The sequence below is a fragment of the Balaenoptera acutorostrata genome, chromosome 1 (assembly GCF_949987535.1).
Source record: "Balaenoptera acutorostrata chromosome 1, mBalAcu1.1, whole genome shotgun sequence".
NCBI classification, from domain to species: Eukaryota; Metazoa; Chordata; class Mammalia; order Artiodactyla; family Balaenopteridae; genus Balaenoptera; species Balaenoptera acutorostrata.
Genome location: NC_080064.1, coordinates 115,761,765 through 115,783,885, shown reverse-complemented (window position 1 = coordinate 115,783,885; position 22,121 = coordinate 115,761,765). Strand labels below are relative to the sequence as shown.

General features: G+C 41.7%; 1 protein-coding gene across 1 annotated transcript; it reads left to right on the top strand.

Moving 5' to 3' along the window:
- The first annotated feature begins 694 nt into the window (after nucleotides 1–694).
- Nucleotides 695–15,946, top strand: FCRL4 (Fc receptor like 4). Its single transcript, XM_007172016.2, has 10 exons — nucleotides 695–932; nucleotides 1,942–2,196; nucleotides 2,636–2,914; nucleotides 3,730–4,017; nucleotides 9,281–9,391; nucleotides 10,537–10,564; nucleotides 11,318–11,400; nucleotides 11,600–11,668; nucleotides 15,701–15,732; nucleotides 15,830–15,946. The coding sequence occupies exons 1-10, from the start codon at nucleotides 695–697 to the stop codon at nucleotides 15,944–15,946; spliced, it is 1,500 nt and encodes a 499-aa protein (XP_007172078.2).
- The last annotated feature ends 6,175 nt before the right edge of the window (nucleotides 15,947–22,121 follow it).

Here is a 22,121-nt window from a genome sequence, read left to right as displayed (position 1 = left end):
GTCCATCAATAATTCAAAGATCTTAAGGCCTGATTTTATGCAGTGTCCACATTTTATTTTCATGAAAGAGTATCTTTGGGGTGTGGGGAGTTAGAAGCACCTAGTTCCAAGCACTCATATTCTTTGTAGTTATTTCAATATAATTTTCACTTCAGACAACAGCCTGCTCACCCCTCCCCTACCTACTTCTTGTTGGAAAAAAATACTATGGACCCTTTTCCATAACTGCGTGATTGACCCCAAATTCCTATACTCCCTCCCTCTACAATCCCTCACCCCACCGTATGGCCATGCCACACAAATGCTCATCCTAGAGAGGTGTGTGTAACATGAAGAGCCCAAGTGGGAGGGAGTTCAGGAGGAATCTGCTTGCGGACCTGGCCTGTTGGAAAAGGTAAGGGGGTTTGCGAGCCTCCCATCACTGATCTTCTGTGGTGAGTAGGTCCTGCTGGGGTTGCCCTCCGAAAGGTTAGTCTGTTCCCGTAGATCACAGAGCAGTTGCTGCACTCCTGGGTAAGGTGAACACAGCTGGAAAACTTGAAAACTGGGGAAACAGCAGCCTCGCCAGGGGGCCTTTCAGAGACTCTCCAAAGCTGGGTGCTCAGTCCATTCCACACAAACCACTGCAGTGGGGACTGCAGACACCTCCACCTCAGACTCATTTCTCTTCTCCCCAGCTGCTGTACCCAGATCCATGATTTCCCTCCAGCCTCCATGGACCACTGTCTTCCATGGAGAGAGAGTGAATCTGACTTGCAACGGATTTCACTTCTATGCACCAGAGAAAATAAAATGGTACCGTTGGTACTCTGGGAAACAACATCCAAGTGAAACCCCAGGAAACACCCTCGAGGTTCGTGATTCTGGACAGTACGGTTGCCAGGCCCCAGGCTCACTCCCAAGTAGACCTGTACGCTTGCTCTTTTCTACAGGTGAGAAAGAAGGTGAATTAGTTAAAACATTGGAAGTGGTTGCAGTACATCTTAGCTCCCTGGATTGTCCAAGAACTGAGGCCCTTCATTCTACTCTAACTTTGATCTTTCAGGTTCATGTCCTCTCTCACTGTCTATAAGTGTTTTTCAAACTACTATTGACATTAGAGTTTAAATGTCTAATATTAATCAACAGACATTCTTACACACACAATTAAAGAAAGAAGTTTTAGTTTTAGGGAATTCAAAAGTGAAGCTGTCTTAGGTCCTGCCTTCAAGGGCTTTACAGCCTCCTTGGGGAGAATTTATGTATACATGAAGGTACTAAGCACAAAATAGAAAGTGAAAAGCTCCATAAAATAAGAATTCAGAGGTGGGAAATCTCCATCCTGAGGGCTTGGGTCTTCACCTGTCTTAGGATCTGTCCCTTCTCTATTTCAGAAAATTTAGATCACTCCTCAGGCATTGGTCTATAAGAGCAGGCATTCACTGCATCATCTCAGAGAGAAAGGATGGAAATAGCCTCTAATCAGAATCTGAAGAGCATGACAGTTTCATGAGTGGACCACATTCACTGTCCCTTGACCCTGAATTTGTATCTGTGACCATAAGCCCTCTGCAGAGCGCACTCCAATGCGCTGTAACAATTCCTAGTGTATTTCTCCAAGAACTACGTCTTTGATGACTCTTGTTCTGTTATTTGGTGAGCAAGTTGGTGTTGATCTTCTCTGTAATCAATGACATCAGAGATTTCGGTCACACCTCCTCTCAGCTTTTCCTCTCCACATTAGAATCCCTATATTTTTGAATCTGTCCCTGAATGGTTAAATAGATGTGTTTAGGATTTATTTAGGAATTGTATCTGAAGCAGATCAACTGATTTGGAAGGAAATGAGTGAACTTGAGTCAGGAGACTAAATCCTGGGGAAGAAAAAAAATCTCTGTAATTCAGGATGCACAGAGGAAGGAGTGCCTTGATGACAATGTCTTATCTGTGTGTGGTTTCCAGCCTCCTTCATCCTCCAGGCCCCACATTCTGTGTTTGAAGGTGACGAGTTGGTTCTGAGATGCCGGAAAAGGGGGAAAGAGAAACTGACTGCTGTGAGGTACTTTTGGAATAGAAAAGTTATTTCTGATTCTAATAAAAGCTTGGATCTTCTGATATCACAAGCAAGATTAAACAACAGTGGCTGTTACCAATGCATTGGATCCTTGGAAAACAAGCATGTATTGAGAACAAGTCTCACAAATATTCGAATTCAAGGTAAACACTTCATTTCATACAAATTTGCTTAGCAATGTCAGGGCAGGGTAAATTGGGCACATCCGCGGGGATCTATGTAAGTGGTGTTTTTTTTGTTTTTGTTTTTTTTGGCTGTGCCGCTCGGCTTGTGAGATCTTCTTAGTTCCCTGACCAGGATCGAACCAGGGTCCTCGGCGGTGAAATCACAGTGTCCTAACCACTGGACCTCCAGGGAATTCCCTATATAAGTTGATATCATAACAAACTCTGGAAATATTTGAGACCTATGTCCTCTAAGAGGCAGAGAAAGTGGAGCAATTGGACTTAAATAATCCTGGGAAAGAAAAATGTGATAGAGGGGTCAATAAGTTTGTCTTGCTGGGTGTCTGAAGTTTTCCAGAACCGAGAATCCAAGCCTGCCTCATACTGAGAACTTGATTCACCTCTTCTCTCCAATCAGAGCTATTTTCACGTCCAAAGCTGAAAGTCACAGACTCCCAGCCTACAGAGGGGAATTCTGTAAACCTGAGCTGTAAAACACAGCTTCCTCTAGAGCGGCCAGACGTTCGGCTTCGCTTTGTCTTCTTCAGAGACCATGGGGTCATCCTCTCAAACTGGAGTGCGTCCCCGGAACTCCAGGTCACAGCCATCTGGAGAGAAGACTCAGGATCATACTGGTGTGGGGCCGTGACCAGCGGCATCCACAAACGCAGCCTCCCGCTTCAGATTGACGTGCAGAGTGAGTGCCGGAGAGCAGGGCTGTGGCGTTTCCCCTGACCGCTCCTTCTGGCCCAGTGAGGGTAGGGACTGCCCAGTACAGATGGACTTTGTCATCCTAACAGAGGCACCAGGCTTAGACTGAGAAGTGAGGTGGATAATAAAGGAAATACAGGATTTCGTTTCCACCTCTATTTCTCTAAAAACTTAGTCTTTCTTTGAAATTCTAGCACCTTGAAATGACAGAGGTGATTCATGGAGGCAGATACGACAGTTGGGCAAAACAAAATGAAAACAAGAAACAAAATTCTCTGCTACTGAATCGACAGATTCTAGGATGTCAGATCTTGGGGCAAACTATTTAGAAGACACATATCCACAGAGCTGGACCCTAACCAGAAACAACAACAGTGTGATGTGTAAAGCAGAAGAGAAGGACATACATACACACAAAGATAAATACAATAAATATCAGCTTGTCTTAGGTACCAAAGCAGGACTTCTGGAAATGGATGTGGTCTAGGTCAGTGTGACGATAGCCACTATTGTTATTACTTATCCCAGGTCAAAATAATTCACACTGACAACTAGGACATGACATAAAACCCAAATGCTTTATCAGGGAGACCCAATTTTTCTCTCCTGGAGCCTGTGCATCAGGATGGAAAGGTTACTACATTTAATGATACTCTAGGTCCCAAATCCACAGTCTACGAGCTACAGTGCTAACACCTGCAGAAGAGTATATCTTAAAGTCTCATAAAAAGTGACCCTGTCCAACATCCCACCCCTGTCCTCCTCTCATCATGCCCTCACCTGTTGTCTGTGTTCATACAGGAATCCCCGTGTCTGGAGTGTTCCTGGAGACCAAGCCCCAGGGGGACCCAGTGCTTGAAGGGGAGATACTGGTCCTTGTCTGCTCTGTGGCTGAAGGCACGGGGAACACCACATTCTCCTGGCACAGAGAGGACACGAGGGAGAGTCTGGGGCAGAAAAGTCAGCGTTCCCAGAGAGCAGAGCTGGAGATCCCTGTTATCAGGGAGGGCCACACAGGGGGATACTACTGCACAGCTGACAATGGCTACGGCATCATCCAGAGCGAGGCGGTGAACGTTTCTGTGAGAAGTAAGTTTTAACCCCCATTGACCTTATTTATTCTCAGATTTCTCAAATTGCGGGTGGGCACAACCAACACTATCTTTGTGATTCTCATTTTTCTATTTCCATTTTGCCATTTTCCACTGCGACATTCACTTTTTTTCCATTAAATGTCAATAATTCAGGTTATAAAGAGGTACTACAGTGAGGTAATGCTGGCCAGGGGCCATTTCATCTCTTGGGGATGATTCTATGTGCCTGTATGCTGATCCATTGTGTGTCACTCTCAAAGAGCAGTCTTATGTCATCAGCAGTGTTTTAGGGTAGGGTATAGCTCCTTCATCCTAAGCGTCAACTGTACTCTCCTTTTGGTAATCCTCCACAGGACCAAAGACATAAAACATCCCTTTACTCCATTACTGTAGGTCTAAGAGTGTCTCAGTACCAACTTGTATTCAGGTCAGGAAACTTACAAGTACCAAGAGCGAATACAGAGCCCCATTATGTCCACAGAGGAGATAAGCCTTCCTTTGCGATAGCACAGTCGTAGCTTATATCTTTACCTTCCTCTGTCTCCAAGGAGTCATACTAGGTCAAGCCAGGTTCCCACTCAGCTCCCCTGGCACTAAAGAAATGGTTTCTATGGGGCTTCAATTCATCCTCTATCTCAGGTTCAGTTTCATCCCAGGCTATCCAATAAAGCTAGCTGTTATGGAGGAACTACTGGAAAGCTAGATTTCCCTGCTTTCCTTTACAGTAAAACCCCTTAAAAGAGTTATCTCTACTCACTGTCTTCACTTCTATTTTCTCTCAAACCCATCACCCTGAGGCTTGCCTCACTCCAGTGGTACTTCTATATCTATTCATCAGATACCTCTTTTAAGGTTTTTTGTTTTTTTTTTTTTTTACTGGATCCCCATCATATTTTTTTAAAATAAATTTATTTACTTTAATTTTGGCTGCGTTGGGTCTTTGTTGCTGCGTGCGGGCTTTCTCTAGTTGTGGTGAGCATGGGCTACTCTTCATTGCAGTGTGGGGGCTTCTCATTGCAGGGCTTCTCTTGTTGCAGAGCACGGGATCTAGGTGCGAGGGCTTCAGTAGTTGTGGCACGTGGGCTCAGTAGTTGTGGCTCGCAGGCTCTAGAGCTCAGGCTCAGTAGTTGTGGTGCACGGGCTTGATTGCTCTGTGGCACGTGGGATCTTCCCGGACCAGGGCTCGAACCCATGTCCACTGCATTGGCAGGCGGATTCTCTAGATCCTCCAACTCTAATACACCTGCAAATCCAGATAACTCTACATTCAAAGTATCACCAGAATATGACTAATTCCCACCACTTCCACTGCTACCACCTGATCCAAGCCACCTGGATGACTGCAATAACACTCTGATTTTCTGCTTCACCTGTTGCTCCACACAACCTGTTCTCAACACAGTATCAGAAGGAACTCTCTAAATCATAAATCAGATCATGTTACTCTTCTGCTCAATATCCTCCCATGGCTTCCCTTCTCCTTCAGAGGGAGAGCCAATGTCCTCTCAATGTCCCACCAGGTCCTGATGATCTGGCTGTCCTGCTATTCTGACCTGATGGCCCACCACTCTCTCGTCACCTTCTCCACTCTAGCCACCATGGCCCCCTGTCTCTTCTTCAAAACTTCCAGTCACACTCCAACCTCAGGGCCTTTGCACTGCTCTTCCCCAATATCTTCATGCTCATCCCCTCACTTCCTCCAGGACCTTACTCACCTTCTCAATGAGACCTTCCCAGCCACCCTATACAACATAGCAGCTCTTCACCAAGGCCCTCCCTCTCCAAGTCTTGCTTGATTCTTCCCCACAGCATGTGTCACCAACTGCCATGCCATGCAGTCTTTTTCTGTCTCTTTCCACACCTCCCACAGTAGCCTCATAAAGGTAAATCTCTATTTTGACCATATTTTATCCCAAGTGCCTATTCTACTGATTAGCTCATATTAGGCATTCAGTAAATATTTGCTGAATGAATAAGTTTTACACATATCATTTTTGCTTATCGTAGTAATAATCCTAGAAAATAAAGATATTATCATCTCCATTCTACAGAAAAGGAGTGTGAAACTCAGAAAGGTTTGGTAATTTGCCTATGGTCACAAAGCTTATACCTGGCAGCCCAGATTTGAACCTCGACACAATCTTTTAGCTCAAAGAGACATAGATCTTTCCCTCTGTCTGACTTGTCATACTTAGTATAATGCCCTCAAGCTTCATTCATGTTGTTGCAAATGGCAGAATTTTCCTTCTTATGGCTGTATAATATTCCATCATATTCACATTCCATCATGATGGAATATTATATATATATATATATACCAGATTTTCTTTGTCCATTCATACATCGATGGACACTTAGTTTGCACATGTCTTGGTTATTGTAAATAATGCTGCAGTAAACATGGGGATGCAGATATCTCTTCAAGACAGTAATTCCATTTCCTTTGGATATATACGTAGAAGTGGGATTGCTAGATCATATAGTAGTTCTATTTTTAAAAAATTTTTGAGGATCCTGCATACTGTTTTCCATTGTGGTTGCACAGGTTTACATTCTGACCAACAGTGTACAAGGGTTTTCTTTTCTCCACATCCTTACCAACACTTGTTATTTCTAGTCTTTTTTTTTTAAGTTATAGGGAATAAAGTTTATTTTGGCAGAGAGTGTTAAACAAAATTAAAATTGCATACATTAGTAATATAACTCAACGTCCTTAATTTAGTGTGTGACACATTTTCTTGCTTTCCTATGTTCTGCTGAATCACCATAACGTAGACTGCTTTATTAAACTGAAATGCTGAAATTTAATTTTACTGTTTTTGCTTACGCTCTGATTCTAAACAAACTTTATAAAAAAGCCATTGTAACAGGTGTGAGGTGCTACCTCACTGTGGTTTTGATTTGCATTTCCCCAATGATTAGTGAGGTTGAACACCTTTTCATGAACCTGTTGGCTTTTGCGTGTCTTCTTTGTAAAAATGTCTATTCAAATCCTTTGTCCATTTTTAAATTGGATTATTTGAGGGTTTTTTTGCTATGGAGTTGTATGACTTCCTTATATTATCATATATTAACCCCTTATCAGATACATGATTTCCATGTATTTTCTCCCATTCTATAGATTGCTTTTTCATTTTGCTGATTATTTCTTTTGCTGTGCAGAAGCTTTTTAATTTGATATAGTACTATTTGTGTATTTTCACTTTTGTTGCTTGTGCTTACGGTATCGTATCCAAAAAGTCATTGCCAAGGCTAATGTCAAGGAGCTTTTTCCCTATGTTTTCTTCTAGGAGTTTTATGGTTTCAGGTCTTCCATTTAAGTCTTTAATACATTTCAAGTTAATTTTTGTGAGTGGTATAAGATGGAGGTCCAGTTTCATTCTTTTGCATGTGAATATCAAGTTTCCCCAGCACCATTTATTAAGAGATTATCTTCTCCATTGAGTATTCTTGGCTCTCTTATCCACTATTAGTTGACGGTATATGCATGGGTTTATGTCTGGACTCTTGATTCTGTTCCACTGATTTATGTATCTGTTTTTATGCTAACACCAATTTGTTTTGGTTACTCTAGTTTTGTTATATAGTTTGAAATCAAGAAGTGTGAAGCCTCCAACTTTGTTCTTTTGTTGCAGGATTGCTTTGGCTATTTGTTGTCTTTTATGGTTCCATACAATTTTTTTTTTTTTAATTTCTGTAAAAACTGCCGTTGGAATCTTGATAGGGATTGCAGTGGATCTGTAGATGACTTTGGATGGTACGGACATTTTAACAATATTAATTCTTCCAATCCACAAACATGGGATATCTTTCTATATTTGTGTCTTCTTCAATTTTTTTCAACAATATCTTATAGTTTTCAATATACAGATCTTTCACCCCCTTGGTTAAATTTACTAGTAAGTATTGTATTATTTTTGATGTTATTGAAAATGGGATTGTTTTCTTTATTTCTCCTTTAGGTAATTCATTGTTACATGGATAGAAACACAGCTGATTTTTGTATGTTGATTTGGTATCCTGCAACTGTAGTGAATTTGTTTATTAGCTCTAACAGATTTTTTGTGGAGTCTTTAGGATTTTCTTTATATAAGATCATGTCATCTGCAAACAGACAATTTTTCTTCTTCCTTTCCAATTTGGAGTCCTTCTATTATTTTTTTCTTGCCTGATTGCTCTGGTTAGGACTTCTAGAACTATGTTGAATAGGAGTGGTGAGAGAGGACACCCTTGCCTTGGAGAATGGATCCAATGGAAAAATCAGAATTCCCCAACAATTTAGTTTATTCCTTCCATCAGTTTCTTTCCCACCTCCCCTTCAAAGCATGTAAGACTCAGGCTTCTATGAGGAAGGAAACTGGTGGCATTTCATTGTGGTGACCCAATATATATATATATATTTTTTAATTTTATTTATTTATTTATTTATTTTTGGTTGTGTTGGGTCTTCGTTTCTGTGCTAGGACTTTCTCTAGTTGCAGCAAGTGGGGGCCACTCTTCATCGCAGTGTGCAGGCCTTTCACTGTCGCGGCCTCTCTTATTGCGGAGCACAGGCTCCAGACGCGCAGGCTCAGTAATTGTGGCTCACGGGCCTAGTTGCTCCGCGGCATGTGGGATCTTCCCAGACCAGGGCTCAAACCCGTGTCCCCTGCATTGGCAGGCGGATTCTCAACCACTGCGCCACCAGGGAAGCCCCCAATATATTTTTTTAATGGAGAGCAATCTCAGAGTTACTGCTGGTTCAGCTAGTGCCCTAATCAGTGGTGATATTTGTTTTCTTTCTCAGGCAGGCTGCTGTCCCAAAGTCAGGTGCTGCCAAGCCGCTGTCGCATAACATCCGTCCAGAAGTCTAGGGGAAATTTCCAAAAGGCCAAAGTACAGAATAGATAGAGAGATAGAGAGGCAGATGTAGATTCTCCCCCAAATATTAACTTCTGAAATGATGTCTGGGGGTCGGTGGAGGGAGCTGTCTAGCTTTCTCCCCTTTGCCACAATCCACCCAGGCTCTTGTCTTCTACCCCTTCACAGTGAGTCACTTCCTGTCACATACAGGCTCAGAGCTGTGCTGGCCACAAGTAGAAACCTGCTTCCTGTGCCACACCAGTCCTAGCCTAGTCCTCAAAGGCCCCCATGAGTCCTCATCTTTTAGAGTCTTCCCTCTACCAGGGCTCAGGACCCCAGCCAAGCCGAGGAAAGGTTCCAGGGCTCCAGGCCCTAGACCCCTCCCCCCGAGGCTCATACAGGCTTTTCCCCTCCAGGCACCCCAGGGAAAAGAAGAGGCCTTGTTGCGGCGGGAACCACTGGGGGGACATTCGGTGTTCTCCTGGCTGTGGCCCTGCTGTTTTACTGCTGGCACCAGAGGAAACTAGGTTTGTGTTCTCTCTTACCTTTTGCTGGAGTCCATGCCCTGTCCCTGCCTCAGACACCCCAGCTCACCCCAACCTCGGTAACAGCCACACCACCGTCCTCCACCTCCCCACCCCAGCGCTCACAGACACACTCATACTCTTTCTTGAAATGGCAGTTTCCTTAATAGGTATCTACTCTAATTTACTAAGCCTCAAGTGAAAGGTAGGGAGGAAATAAACATTTTAATGTAAAGTTTCAAAAACTTTAAATGGTTTCCTTGGGTGGTTTCTTTGGTCCAAACAGACTGGTCAGCTAGATGCTTCAGCCCATCCTACATCCCCTATAAGTGGACAATCAAAATAAACTGAAAGCCCCTCTGAAGAAATGACTGAGAATGGGAGCTGGCTAATCTTTATCCTTCTTCTTCCTCAGAGACTTCCCAGAGTCAAAGCCCGAAACCAGCACCTTGTGCTCCAATGGCTCTGCTCTCCACAGGTCAGGCCGCTGCCTCCCCCTCTACCTGGTGGAGAGAGTTTTTCCCTGGTACTATCTGCCATGTGCTTCCAAAGGCTTCTTGCTTTAACCCAGGTCAGGCTAGTTTCAGATGCCAGGAAACCTGGTGTAGAAGACAGGCACAGAAACTTTTTCAGCTCTAGTATAATTACCCATCCTTCATCCCTGTCTCTTAATTTAATTCAATTCAACTCAACTCACCAGATCCTTCTGAGCACCTGCTATGTGCCCTGCACTGGGCTGAATGTAAGGAGATTTGGACCTTTGACCATGAGTCTCCTTAACGAGCTTGAGCCTGAGGTTCCTCTGAGCATTACCACAGATGCTCCTGGAAATCCATCTACAGCTCCTCACTACTCTGCAAGAAAGACAATTTGGCTATACTTAGTATTTCCTGAGGTATATCAACACAGCCTTGAACTTTAATCAAGTCTCAAATAATTGCATATTCAACATAGAAATGTGTAGCCCTGTCCCCAGCAAGTTATATGCTTTGTTCAGTTCTTTTTCACATCGTTTTCATGAGAATATGGGACTGGGCCCATGTTTGAAATAACTTTCTGATGACCTCTCTTAGGCAGTGCATGTGTGTGAAATATTTGAGAATGAGCTCCCTCTGCTGACACAAATCTGCCTTCGTTTTATTTTGCAGGAGACGGTTCTCTGGGAGACACAACCAGGTGAGGCCTCAGCCTTCTGGTTTCCCAAGAATAAAATTTGCAGAACTGTGGGGCTGAAAGTTTAGGCCAAGTGATTTCTCTGTGTCCCTGTGTCTAGATACTCCCATTTTCACATTCCTTGAAATGGCCACAGTCACAGCTTCCTAGAATCCTTCTAATAGTTTATATAATGGATTTTGCATGTATTTAGATCAGTTTCTTATTTGAAATTTATCCATTTATCTGAATGGCAGATACCAAAGGTTATAGATTTTCTAGGTTGCCACAGAATATTCCTGGTGCATATAGTCCTATAGTTAGGCAATGTGTTACTATAACTATATATAAAATGACTATTAATTCTAGACTTTCTAGAGGAAGCTCAGCTTCTAGGAATCTTCTTTTTGCCCCACATGTGCTCATATACTCATCAGATTTTGTGTTTTTAAATTTGGTTTGGAAAATATGGTCTTCTTCTGTCTGTGTCAGTGCCTCAGTCTTATAGTCAGGGACTTGGAGCATGGATATGTCTAATTTCTTCTTGAATTGTCCAGATAGAATGCTTTGAGGACACTTCCTCCTGATGATGAGGCTGGGTTTTTTTAACCAACTAAGAGTGACCATTCTATCTATGAGATCATCATTCCTATGATGTTAGAGACTCTTCTGGCCTTGTTCTGCTGACTTCTCCCCATTCCTTTTTGTCTCTGTCTATCCCACTCTTGTGCATATTATAATGTTCCAAGGACGATCATGTGTTTCTGTGCCTCACAGGAGACCCCTAACCCCAGACCCAGGAGTGTCCTTCCATCCCATGTGCCCTGCCCCAGTGGAGCTGCAGCAGTTGTATAGCAATGGTAAGGATTTCCTGGTAGGAAACTGCTCCCAGCCTGAGCCAGGGAGAGATACTTTGTTTTGGGGCCTGGCAAAGGCCCCTGGTCTCCCTAACTATCCCAAACCCAGACATTCCCAATAAATAATTGCTTAGGAAGAAGCATCTGCAGCATACCTCACTGACTGGGAAGGCTTAGAAAGTGTTGCTTTTTTTGTTCTCAGTGCACCCCAAAGAAAGAGACCTGGTATATTCTGAGGTCCAGATTATTCAGCCTGGGGAAGAAGGAGAAGGTAAGTCACTGGGGAGACATTCTTGCTGCAAACTATATTCATTCATTCGACACATATTTACTGAGCACCTCCTATGTGATGGGTACTGCTTTAAGTAAAGGGAGTAAATCAGTGAACAAGGCAGATAAAAATCCCTACAGTGTGATGCTTAGATTCTGAAAAGAGAAGACAAACACAGAAAACTTCATAACATATCTTTGCTCATGATCAGAACAAAAACTAAACATCCTTCTAACAGATACTGTAATCATGAAGATGTGTGTACAAAGATCTCCCTTAAGTAACGAATGAATGATTGCAAAGCCCCTATTATGTGATAAGGATATATATGCATTATAATATATATAAATATACATATGTATGTATATGTTTAGTTAATCCATATAACAACCTTGTGTAACCAGTGTACTGAACAAGCAAGACTCATGACTTAATTACAAAAATCTTCTGTCTCCCACTGTCTCTTTAAACTTTCTTCTGTGAGAGATCTTCTCGGGCACTCAGGATGAAAATTCTGGCAGCCAAAGTCTTTACAAAACATTATCTTAGACAATAGACAGTAGGTGGACACTTTATGTCATAGTCTCTATTAAGTAACTAGAACACCTAGTTTGAAGATGTTAAGAAAAACTTTCCCCTCTCCTAGTTCAGGCAAATTTCAGAATGGAAGCTCGCAATGGTAGGGATGAGGGGGAGGACCAGGCAGAGTTGGCTTCTCTGTTTCTTTGGTTGGCTTCCCCTAATTAGCCTGGAGAAAGGAGTGGGAAAGGAGTTACTCCAGCTGGTATTTTGGAAGCTGGCTTCTGCCCCTCTGGGATGGCAGATGGTTAAGGAGGCACTCCCCAGTATAAGGTACATGTGTGGTCTCTTGAGGTTTCCTGCTGGATCCCTCCTTCCTAAAATTCCTTTGGCACAGCTGGTGCATTTCTAATTCCAGGAGTTGTGTGTGACTCATTCACTGGCCTCACCTCCAGTCAATCACATCCAGCTGCTGGATTCCCTTGGTACCTGGAGGCCCTACTGAACAGGACCCAAAGTGACCATACTCCTGCTTGTTCTGTCTCCCACGTGGACCACATCTATCCTTGGGGACACCTGGGAATTTCAGGTCCTTGCTGACCCAGCAGCTTTCTTCTGATCCCACCAGCAGTCATGAGTCAGAACTCTCAACGCTCTTGATAAGGGTGTTGAAATATTTTTTATTGTTATCTGCAGTAAGAAATGCAAATTGTACTGTTAAGCAGTGTGAATGTGCACACACTCACACACACAAACACACACATAACTGAACTAAAGTTTTAGGAGACAATACTTAGTGTGATGCACTCTGTTTTCTATTCCACTCATTGATTGTTTTAATCAGCTTTATTGAGGTATAATCAACATACAATATAATTCTCTACATTTAAACACACAGTTCAAATTATTTTAATAAATGCATCCACTCACAGAACCACCACCACAATCACGAGGTCGAACATTTCCAACAGCCCAGAAAATCTTTTCATGCTCCTTTGCAGTTAATCTCCCCCCAGCTCCACCCCTGGCAACCATGGATCTGCCTTCTGTCCTATAGTTTTGCTTTTCTATAATTTCATATAAATGGAATCTTATGTAATGTAGTCTTTAGGTCTGGATTCTTTCACTTAACATAATGTTTTGCAATTCATCCATATTCTAGCATATTATAAGTAGTTCACTATTTTTTTTGTCATGTAAAAAGCTATGCACATTTAATGTATACAACTCATGAGTTTGGAGATAAATTAACAAACACCAAGGAAGCCATCACCACCATTAAGGCCACAGATATACGCATCATCTTCCAAAGTTTCCTTCCACACACTTGATGATGATGATGATGTGTGGTAAGAACACTTAACATAAGATTTACCTTCTTAGCAAACTTTAAGTATACAATAGAATATAGTTAGCTGTAGGCACTATGCTGTATAGTAGATCTCCAGAATTTATTCATCCTTCGTAACTCAAACTTTGTACCTTTTGAGCAATACCTCTAGCCTCCTTTCCCTCAGCCCCTTGGAACCACCATTCTACTCTCTGCTTCTATGTGTTTGAGAACAGACAGTATTTGTCTTTCTGTAACTGGCTTATTTTTCTTAGAATAATGTCCTCCAGGTCCATCTGTGTTGTCACAAAAGACAGGATTTCCTTCTTTTTTAAGGTGGAACAATATTCCATTGTGTGTGTGTGTCTGTGTGTCTCTGTGTGTGTCTGTGTGTGTATCATACTTCCTTTATGCATTCATCCATCAATAAACATTTAAGTTGTTTCCATATCTTGGTTATTATGAATAGTGCTGTGATCTCTTCAAGATCCTGATTTCAATTCCCTTGGATATGTACTCAGAAGTGGGATTGCTGGATCACATGAGAGTTTTATTTTTAAATTTTTAAGAAACCTCCATACAGTTTTCCATAGTAGCAGTAGCAATTTACACTCCCACCAAAACTGTACCAGAATTTCTTTTTCTCCACATCCTTGCCAACACTTGTTATCTTTTGTCTTTTTAATGATAGCTATCCTAACGGGTGTGAAGTGATATCTCACTGTGGTTTTGATTTGTGTGATTACTGATGTTGAGCACCTCTTCAATAACTGTTGGCCACGTCTTCTTTAGAGAAACATCTATTCAGAACCTTTGCCCATTATAAAATTGGGTTATTGTTATTGTGGTTATTTTAGCTATTGAGTCGTACGAATTCCTTATATATTTTGCATATGAAACCCTTATCTGATATATGGTTTGCAAGTATTTTCTTCCATTTTGTAAGCTGCCTTTTCCACCTGTAGCACCTCTCCAGTATTTTTGTGCCTAGTAGAAATTTCAGTTGTAACTTGATCCTGAACTTGGTTTACAAATGAGGTTAAGGACTTTTACAAGGTCATAAGCCAGTAAAAGACTAAGTCTTCTGTTTTGCTATAATATTTGCTGCATAAAGTGCCTATTGCTATATTTGACTAACATGCATCATCTGAACACCTGCTTTGTCTGTTACTTTGATTTCTCAGCCATCCCCACTAATCAGGACATTTTGAATGATAGAATTAGAGCTGCCATCAATTTGATTGGGTTAATTGGGTACATCTTATAGAGTCACCTTGATCAGTTGCTGCTCTTCACACTCTGTCCTTGACATATTTGTCAAAACACCACTGAAGCTGAGCACTCTGTTGGTGGACGAGTTCTATTTTAGGCACTTTATGTGTTGATGATCTGTAGCAAGATTTCTTCACCAGTGCCTCAGTGTTTGCATGAAGCCCCTGAAATGGTATGCAAATTTCCGTGCATATGTCTATTGTTCTGGGGAGGGAGTACATAGCTTCCATCAGGTCATTAAAAAGATCTGTAAACCCAAAAGGTCTATGGTAAAAATATAATGAAAAAGAGAGAGTCCCAGGATGTACCTTTTTTCCCAAGCTCTATCTCTCCATAAAATTACTATATATAGCTCTCATGATTCTAACTTCTCTGAGATTCTTAATTTCTAATATGCAGGATGTGACAAATCACACCTGCTAAACTTTTCTCTCACTATGGCTCCATCTCTAAGAAACTTTGGCAATAAAATCAATAACCAGAACATGCTAATGTAAGAGAATTTTTCTCACAGGGCATACATTTGAAGAGGTCTAGTGGGAACTTGCAGAACAAGCAGGGGTTGGACTTCAAGGTCGGTAAGATGGAAGTTAAGAGAGGCAAGAATTGTAACTAAGAGAGAAATTATCTCTTAACATCTGGTAAAGGAAGGGAGTGAGGTTCCTTTCTGTGGTATTGAGGGAGAACATTATAGATCAAGGGAGCCTGACAAGGACATGCAGAGGGCTGGGTTAAGAAATGGTAAAACAAAGGCACACGTGTTGTAGGACATGTTGGGGGTCAGGGAGGAGAAAACATGACAATCAATGCAAAAGGCCCAGTGACTCCCAGATTCTGGGAAATAAGCTATAAGACTGAGTTCTGAGTGGATCCAAATACTCATAGTTCAGTGGTTTCCTTTTCTTCCACAGGAAATACCTTCAGAACATCTCTAGAGGACCAGGTGAGTTTCGTTTTCTGACTGTTTTCTCTCCCACTACTGCTTATAGCCCCATACGCCTTCTCCTTCCAGTTCTTCTTCTATCTTCTTTCCACCCCAGAATGCCTCAATTGTCTACTCTGAGGTGAAGACACAGCTCCAAGATGATTCAACTGGAAAGGTCAGCTCTAAAGATGAAGATATCATGGAAAATCACAAGGGTGTCCTACTAATGTGACTTGTCCCTGATCCCAAGACCCAACTCAGTGCAGTCCTTGAGGTCTCTAGAGTGACCAACTAGTTCCAACTTTCCGGTTCTTCTTGCCCATGTGCATTCATTCCCAGGACTTCTGATTCAGCCACTCTGATGCCGTGATGGGAAAGCCCCTCGAAGACGTCACTGAAATGACCAGGGTCCATGGTTAAAAGAAGAGCCTGCGTACCTGCTCTGAGCCTAACCTAATGTGTTCCCTAGGGTGTGATTTAGGGGAAAGGAATAAGGAGGGAGAAGGACTGCTGCTGAAAAACAGAAGCACAAATTTTGGAGAACTGGGATTTGCATCTAGACAGAAAGGACCAAGTGACTCAGGTCTCTGTTTAATACATCTTCAACAATTCTCCCACTGGGGAATCAGCTGCATCAATTAGTTTCACTATGAGTGACTGCATGTATACTTTACAAGCAATGCATAACCCCATCCCTCCTGCTTACACTGTTTACACTGTCAAGATTCAGTTGCAGACAGAAGAATCCATTCCAAGTGGTTTACAGATAAAGGAATTTAAAAGTTTATATTAACTACTTCGGAAAATCATTAGAAGAGTTGAAGAAGCAGGCTCTAGACTGAGTTTCCAAAAGCAAAAGCTAATTACGTTAATGTTATTAGGGACAAAGTTTTTAACATTGGAGACAAGAAATACAAATATAAAATTAAAAAGTTAAGTAAGTAACTTTAAGTAACCCCAAAAACCTAAATTTGAATTGGAAATGTTAGTACAAACTGATGACAAACGCTGCCTTTTTAAAAAATTATTTATTTCCTAGTTCTGTCCACTGGAAATGTCTATAAATAATTAACAACTCAATAACAATGAGCACCCATTGCACATGTTGTAGTCTCTAAATACTATTCTCTACTCAAAGGACACAGAGCTGCCTTTCTTGTAGGAGCTGTATCTTTGAGTTATCAAATAGGTGACGTTAGAATAATTCTTCCAATAGATGAAGAAAGACTGAAAGAAATAGAAAACGACTATTTTGTGTGAATGTTTCATGTTACTGATCAAGTTGACATACAAAAACCAGCCTAATATTATGTGCCTCCTGATGGAAGTATCCAATACCACCTACAAAGTATTTATGCCTGAAATATCAAAACTGAATCAGTTTTGATTCAGTTTTGACTAACTACCAGTTTACAGGAAATAAATGGGACAAAGGACTATGTTAAATAGCACCATGGGATTGCAATCAGAAAAATCTAAGCTATGGAAAAATTCTACAGGACAAATGACCTGGTTTCTTCAACAAACAAATGACTGAAGGAAAGAAGGAAAAAAGGAAGGAAGGAAGGAAGGAAAGAAAGAGGGAAGACCTATAAATTAAATGAGACTTGAGACATGTCAGTCAAAAGGAATAAGTGAGGCTGGACTCAAACAAATTAAGTTAAAAAGGAATTACTTATGAAATACTAAAGGAAATTTGTACATTAATATAAAGAAATTATGTTTGGATAATTTATGTGTTTGAAGAATTTATGTGTTTGGGATATAAATGATAGTATTGTGGTTATGTTTTTATTAAAAAAATTCATGTTTTACTTCATACTGAAGTATTTGTAGATTAAACGATATGTTTTTGTTTGAAATAATCCAGTAGTGAGAGGGTGGGCAGGAAGTGGATAGGGGTATAGATGAAACAAGATTGGTCATGTGAGCATCACTCTGAAGCTGGATGGTAGGTACATTACAGGAGGAAGGAGGGCTTATACTGGTCTCTGCTTTTGTATGTTTCAAATTTCCATGATAAAAAGTTAAGCACTCCCAATCTCCCTTACTCTGCTTTACTTTTTTTCTCCACAGCACTTATCACTTTAAAATATACTATACAATTTGCTTATTTATTATGCTTATTGTATGTCAGCCCTCTAGAAAGTAAGTTAAGGGCAACAACCTTTGTCTTTTTTGTTCACTGATATATCCCAAGCACCTAGAACTGTGCCTGGTACATTGTAGGTGCTTAATAAATACTTTTGAATGAATGAATTACCTATTTCATTGAGGAGAATAACCACCCTCTCCAGAATGGAAGAGTTCTAATGTAAACACTCTACTACCATGTAACAAGCTGGCTCCCCATGGATCTGGCACTTTATCAAACTCTGTCTGGCCTCTGTATCTGTCAGGCTGGGCACTTAAGAGTGGCCAGACTGGCCGTGGTGAGCAGATGTTTATATAACTGAGTCCAAACTTAACCTCTGCATCTTCCACCAATGGCACTTTTTACATGAACCCTTAGAGCAATCAGTGGAGTAGCCGGGGAAAGAGCTGACTGACATTCACCTAGGGCAAGTTATCATGTCCCTCAGATTATTGAGATCCTCTTCTGCAGCAAGGCCTTTGGTAAGCATTCATATGAGACACAAATACTCTCATGCTCTGGGTCCAATCAGAGAGGTCCACCCATGTAACTTTTTCCTAATCTCCTAACTTTTTTATTTCCAACCCCCAGACCATAATGACCCCTGCTCATGAATCAGAGTAGACATCCATCTCTGGATATCTCATCTTCCAGTCAAAGTGGGCCTCTAGATGCACCACTAAAAGTTCTGCCACTGGAAAAACTCTTCTTCACAGTCCTTCAAGTACTCCCCAGATAGGGCTACAGTGTTACAACAGTCACCTCCAGCTGATGCTGGCATATTTAAGCCAGGATAGACTTTTTCCTCCTCTGTCAACTGGTCATAGGGAACTCACCACCAGGTCATAGTTGTTGGTTGAGAGAGAAGTTGGAGAGAAGAATATGAGCCAGTCATTATTTATTCAACTTACTCATACCTTCAGGTGTCAGATCTTCTGTAATCACTTCCGCTTGGTGATGGTATGAGTTCTTGATTAGTGGATCAGACATCTTCCAGCTAATGATGAACAGCTCAGGTCTCTGGTGTGTCATGTTCAAGTGTTCAGTGACTACCTGAGCAAGGTTACCCAAGAGCTTTTGCAAAAAGATGGTAGTTACTTGAAGAGGACATAGGTTTGCTCCAAAACCCTAGGGTCATTGACTGTGATTCTCCTGTCTAGGCTTGCTACAGCATCCACAAAACATCCTAATCAACCTCAGCACTTTTGGACCCTTTGGGTATACTGGATCATAAAAACCAAGGACAGAACTGATTGTACTCTAGCCTAGACCAGCTGAAGAACTCTCCCTTCCTCAGGGACTCTCTCAAAGATAACAGCTTCATGGGCAGTTCAGTTATTGAGTCAGAACAGGGCAACCAATGTGATATATGTTGCTTCCAATATCCAGAGGTCTGGGTTGGGCTTCTTTCTTAATAGAATGCAGTAATAACTAATCTTACTTTGAGAGGACTATCCCAATGTGTTGTAGAGGACCAATAATACTGCAAAACCCTGAAAAGGAAGGATAACATATTAAGAGAATTTTTTACATTTATGAATTTATAATAACAAAAACCTGGATATTTTGCTGAGGATAGTAGACTAGGGAAGGAGGAAGATAATTTTCTTTGGGGCTAAATTAATTGATATAGTTTCAATTGGTAGAGATTCTGGATTCAGTGTATGAACACAAGCAGCTAGGAGTGGTCCTAAATAGTTGCTCTCTTGGAGGAACAAAAATTATTCTCAACAGTGGCCTGGGTTAAATGAGGTTGAGATAGCAACTATTTATTGGTATAATATAGTGGAAAGATTCAAAGATTAATATAAATGAGATTGCTGAAGTGGATTTATCACACATGACCCACTCACATACACTCTGACTATATCTCCCAAGAGGGCCTGGAGGACACCCCTTTCCACACATAGCAGTGAAAAATACATTAGTGATAAAAGTCCAAGGATCTTTGTGAAGCATAATAGAAATAGGCAAAGGAGAAGATACCACTTCTGAAATAAGCTCCCTGATAATGATGGAGTTCAGTGTAGCAGAGTCCAAGGAAGGCATGTCTACTATAATAGGAAGCAAGGTCAGAATGGTAATTAGAATACTATGGCTGAAAAGGACTTTGAATCATGGTACCAAAATAGACGACCAAGCTATATATGTACAACTTAAAACAAACTGGACGCCTGAAAGGGATTTAATATAGAGTGTTAAGGGACAGGCTGGAGAATGAGGCTCTAGGCTGAGCCTCCAAGAGCAACTCCCAGAATAAACCTGCCAATTTGGCCTGGCAAGAGAGCAGCCACTGCAAGATCCACAGGGTCTCAGCTGCTACTGGCAAAGTTCCAAAACCGAGAAGCTGCTATAACTTCCATTCAACACGAAAGCCTCTCCTTCTGCAGCTCAGAAAAATCAAAACATCCAGCTCTATCATGCAGCTTCCAGAAGAGCTCACAGCTGCAATTTCATTACACCAAAGTCCACTTCTAAGTCTGGCAGGTGATCTGTTTAGTGAAGGAGAGGCTACATGCAGAAACCCTAGCTTCACCCTTCTAGTCTCTATTGAATAAAAGTCACATAGAAAGCATTGGTATTAGGAAAGCCATTCATCATGACCTGCCATGACAGTTCTTTTAGAATGGTGTGTGTGTGTGTGTGTGTGTACTTTTAGTGTAACTAGTAAAAGTCACAGGCTGGAGAATGTATCAGAATGAATATGGGCTTTTAAATCCAAAAGATTTCAGTTCAAGCCTTCAATGTGCCACTTATAAATTCTTTGATAAGTTACTTAAATTTTCTGGGTTCAATTTCTTTCTATGCAAAATGAAGATACTATGTACCTTGTACAGCCATTGTGAGCACATTCCTACTCAAGGCTTTTGTCCTTGCTGTTCCCTCTGTAATGATTTCCTCCTGATAACCACAATTTGTTTCCTCTCAACCTTACTCAAATGTTATAATCCCCACAAAGTCTTCCTTATCACCCATTTAAGATAGCCACATCTCCTAACCCCCATTAATTCCTCTTCTTCTTATGCTACTTCATATTTCTCCAAAGCACTTTTACCATCTGACATTCTAAGAGTTTTTCTTATTTGTTTATTATCTGATTACCCAAAGTATAATTTATGCTCTATGCAAATAGGGACTTTGTTTTGTTTACTAATGTATCCCCAGGGCCTCTTTCAGAGCCCAATACACAATACATGGTAAGCACTTAATTAAGTGCTTCATGCTGTTGGCAGTAGGAATCATTGCAGCAAGTGCTTTCATCCAAAACCATGCGTGCTGGAGCCAGGTTGCGGGGCATTTGCAAAGCATCACTGGCATTGCCTTGGAGAGCATTGCCGAACTCTCTTATGCAATCCTGACTCACAGCGTGGGAGCCAGCACTCCAGGTCGACAGCGGCCTGTTCCTCCCCACCTGGTGGCCGGAGCACTGAGGGCTGCTACTTCTCCAACACATGAGGCAGGCGGAATCCACCCAAAATAAACAGCCTTCTGTCACTGCAAAAAAAAAAAAAAAATTGTGAATTATTAGAATTATATAAATCAATGAATATAAGTGCTTGATAATGTGCCTTTTGCATATAAGTATTCAAAACATATTAATTATCAATATTAGTATTTAGTGGGCTTCCCTGGTGGCACAGTGGTTGAGAATCTGCCTGCCAAGGCAGGAGACACGGGTTTGAGCCCTGGTCTGGGAAGATCCCACATGCCGCAGAGCAACTAAGCCCATGCATCACAACAACTGAGCCTGCACTCTAGAGCCTGTGAGCCACAACTACTGAGCCCATGCACACGACGACTGAAGCCCTCACGCCCTAGAGCCCATGAGCCCCAACTACTGAGCCCACATGCTGCAACTACTGAGACCACATGCCGCAACTACTGAAGCCCACAGGCTGCAACTACTGAAGCCCACAGTCTAGAGCCTGTGCTCCGCAACAAGAGAAGCCACCGCAATGAGAAGCCCATGCACCACAATGAAGAGTAGACCTGCTCACCACAACTAGAGTTGTGGCACGCAGCAACGAAGACCCAACGCAGCCAAAAACAAAAATTAAAAACAAAAAACAGTTCTAACTGATGATCCCAGAAGTCTTAGGAGCTTTCCAAACAAAGCATCACTTGCCCTCAGGATGAAGGGCAAGGCTGTGCTCCACCCAGCCATTCAGGAACCTAGGCTGCTTACATCTCATGGTACTGTCATCTTCTGGGCTTCCAATTTCTTTGCAAAAAGAGAGAGAGTGTGGAAGGTCACCAGAGAGACTTTAGGGGC

What these genes read in the sequence shown, in the direction of transcription:
- FCRL4 (XM_007172016.2), top strand. Translation starts at nt 695, where the DNA reads ATGATTTCCCTCCAGCCTCCATGGACCACTGTCTTCCATGGAGAGAGA. An exon ending in GCTTCAGATTGACGTGCAGA is followed by an intron (nt 2,915 to 3,729) that starts GTGAGTGCCGGA and finishes GTGTTCATACAG; the next exon opens with GAATCCCCGTGTCTGGAGTG. An exon ending in CTGGCACCAGAGGAAACTAG is followed by an intron (nt 9,392 to 10,536) that starts GTTTGTGTTCTC and finishes TTTATTTTGCAG; the next exon opens with GAGACGGTTCTCTGGGAGAC.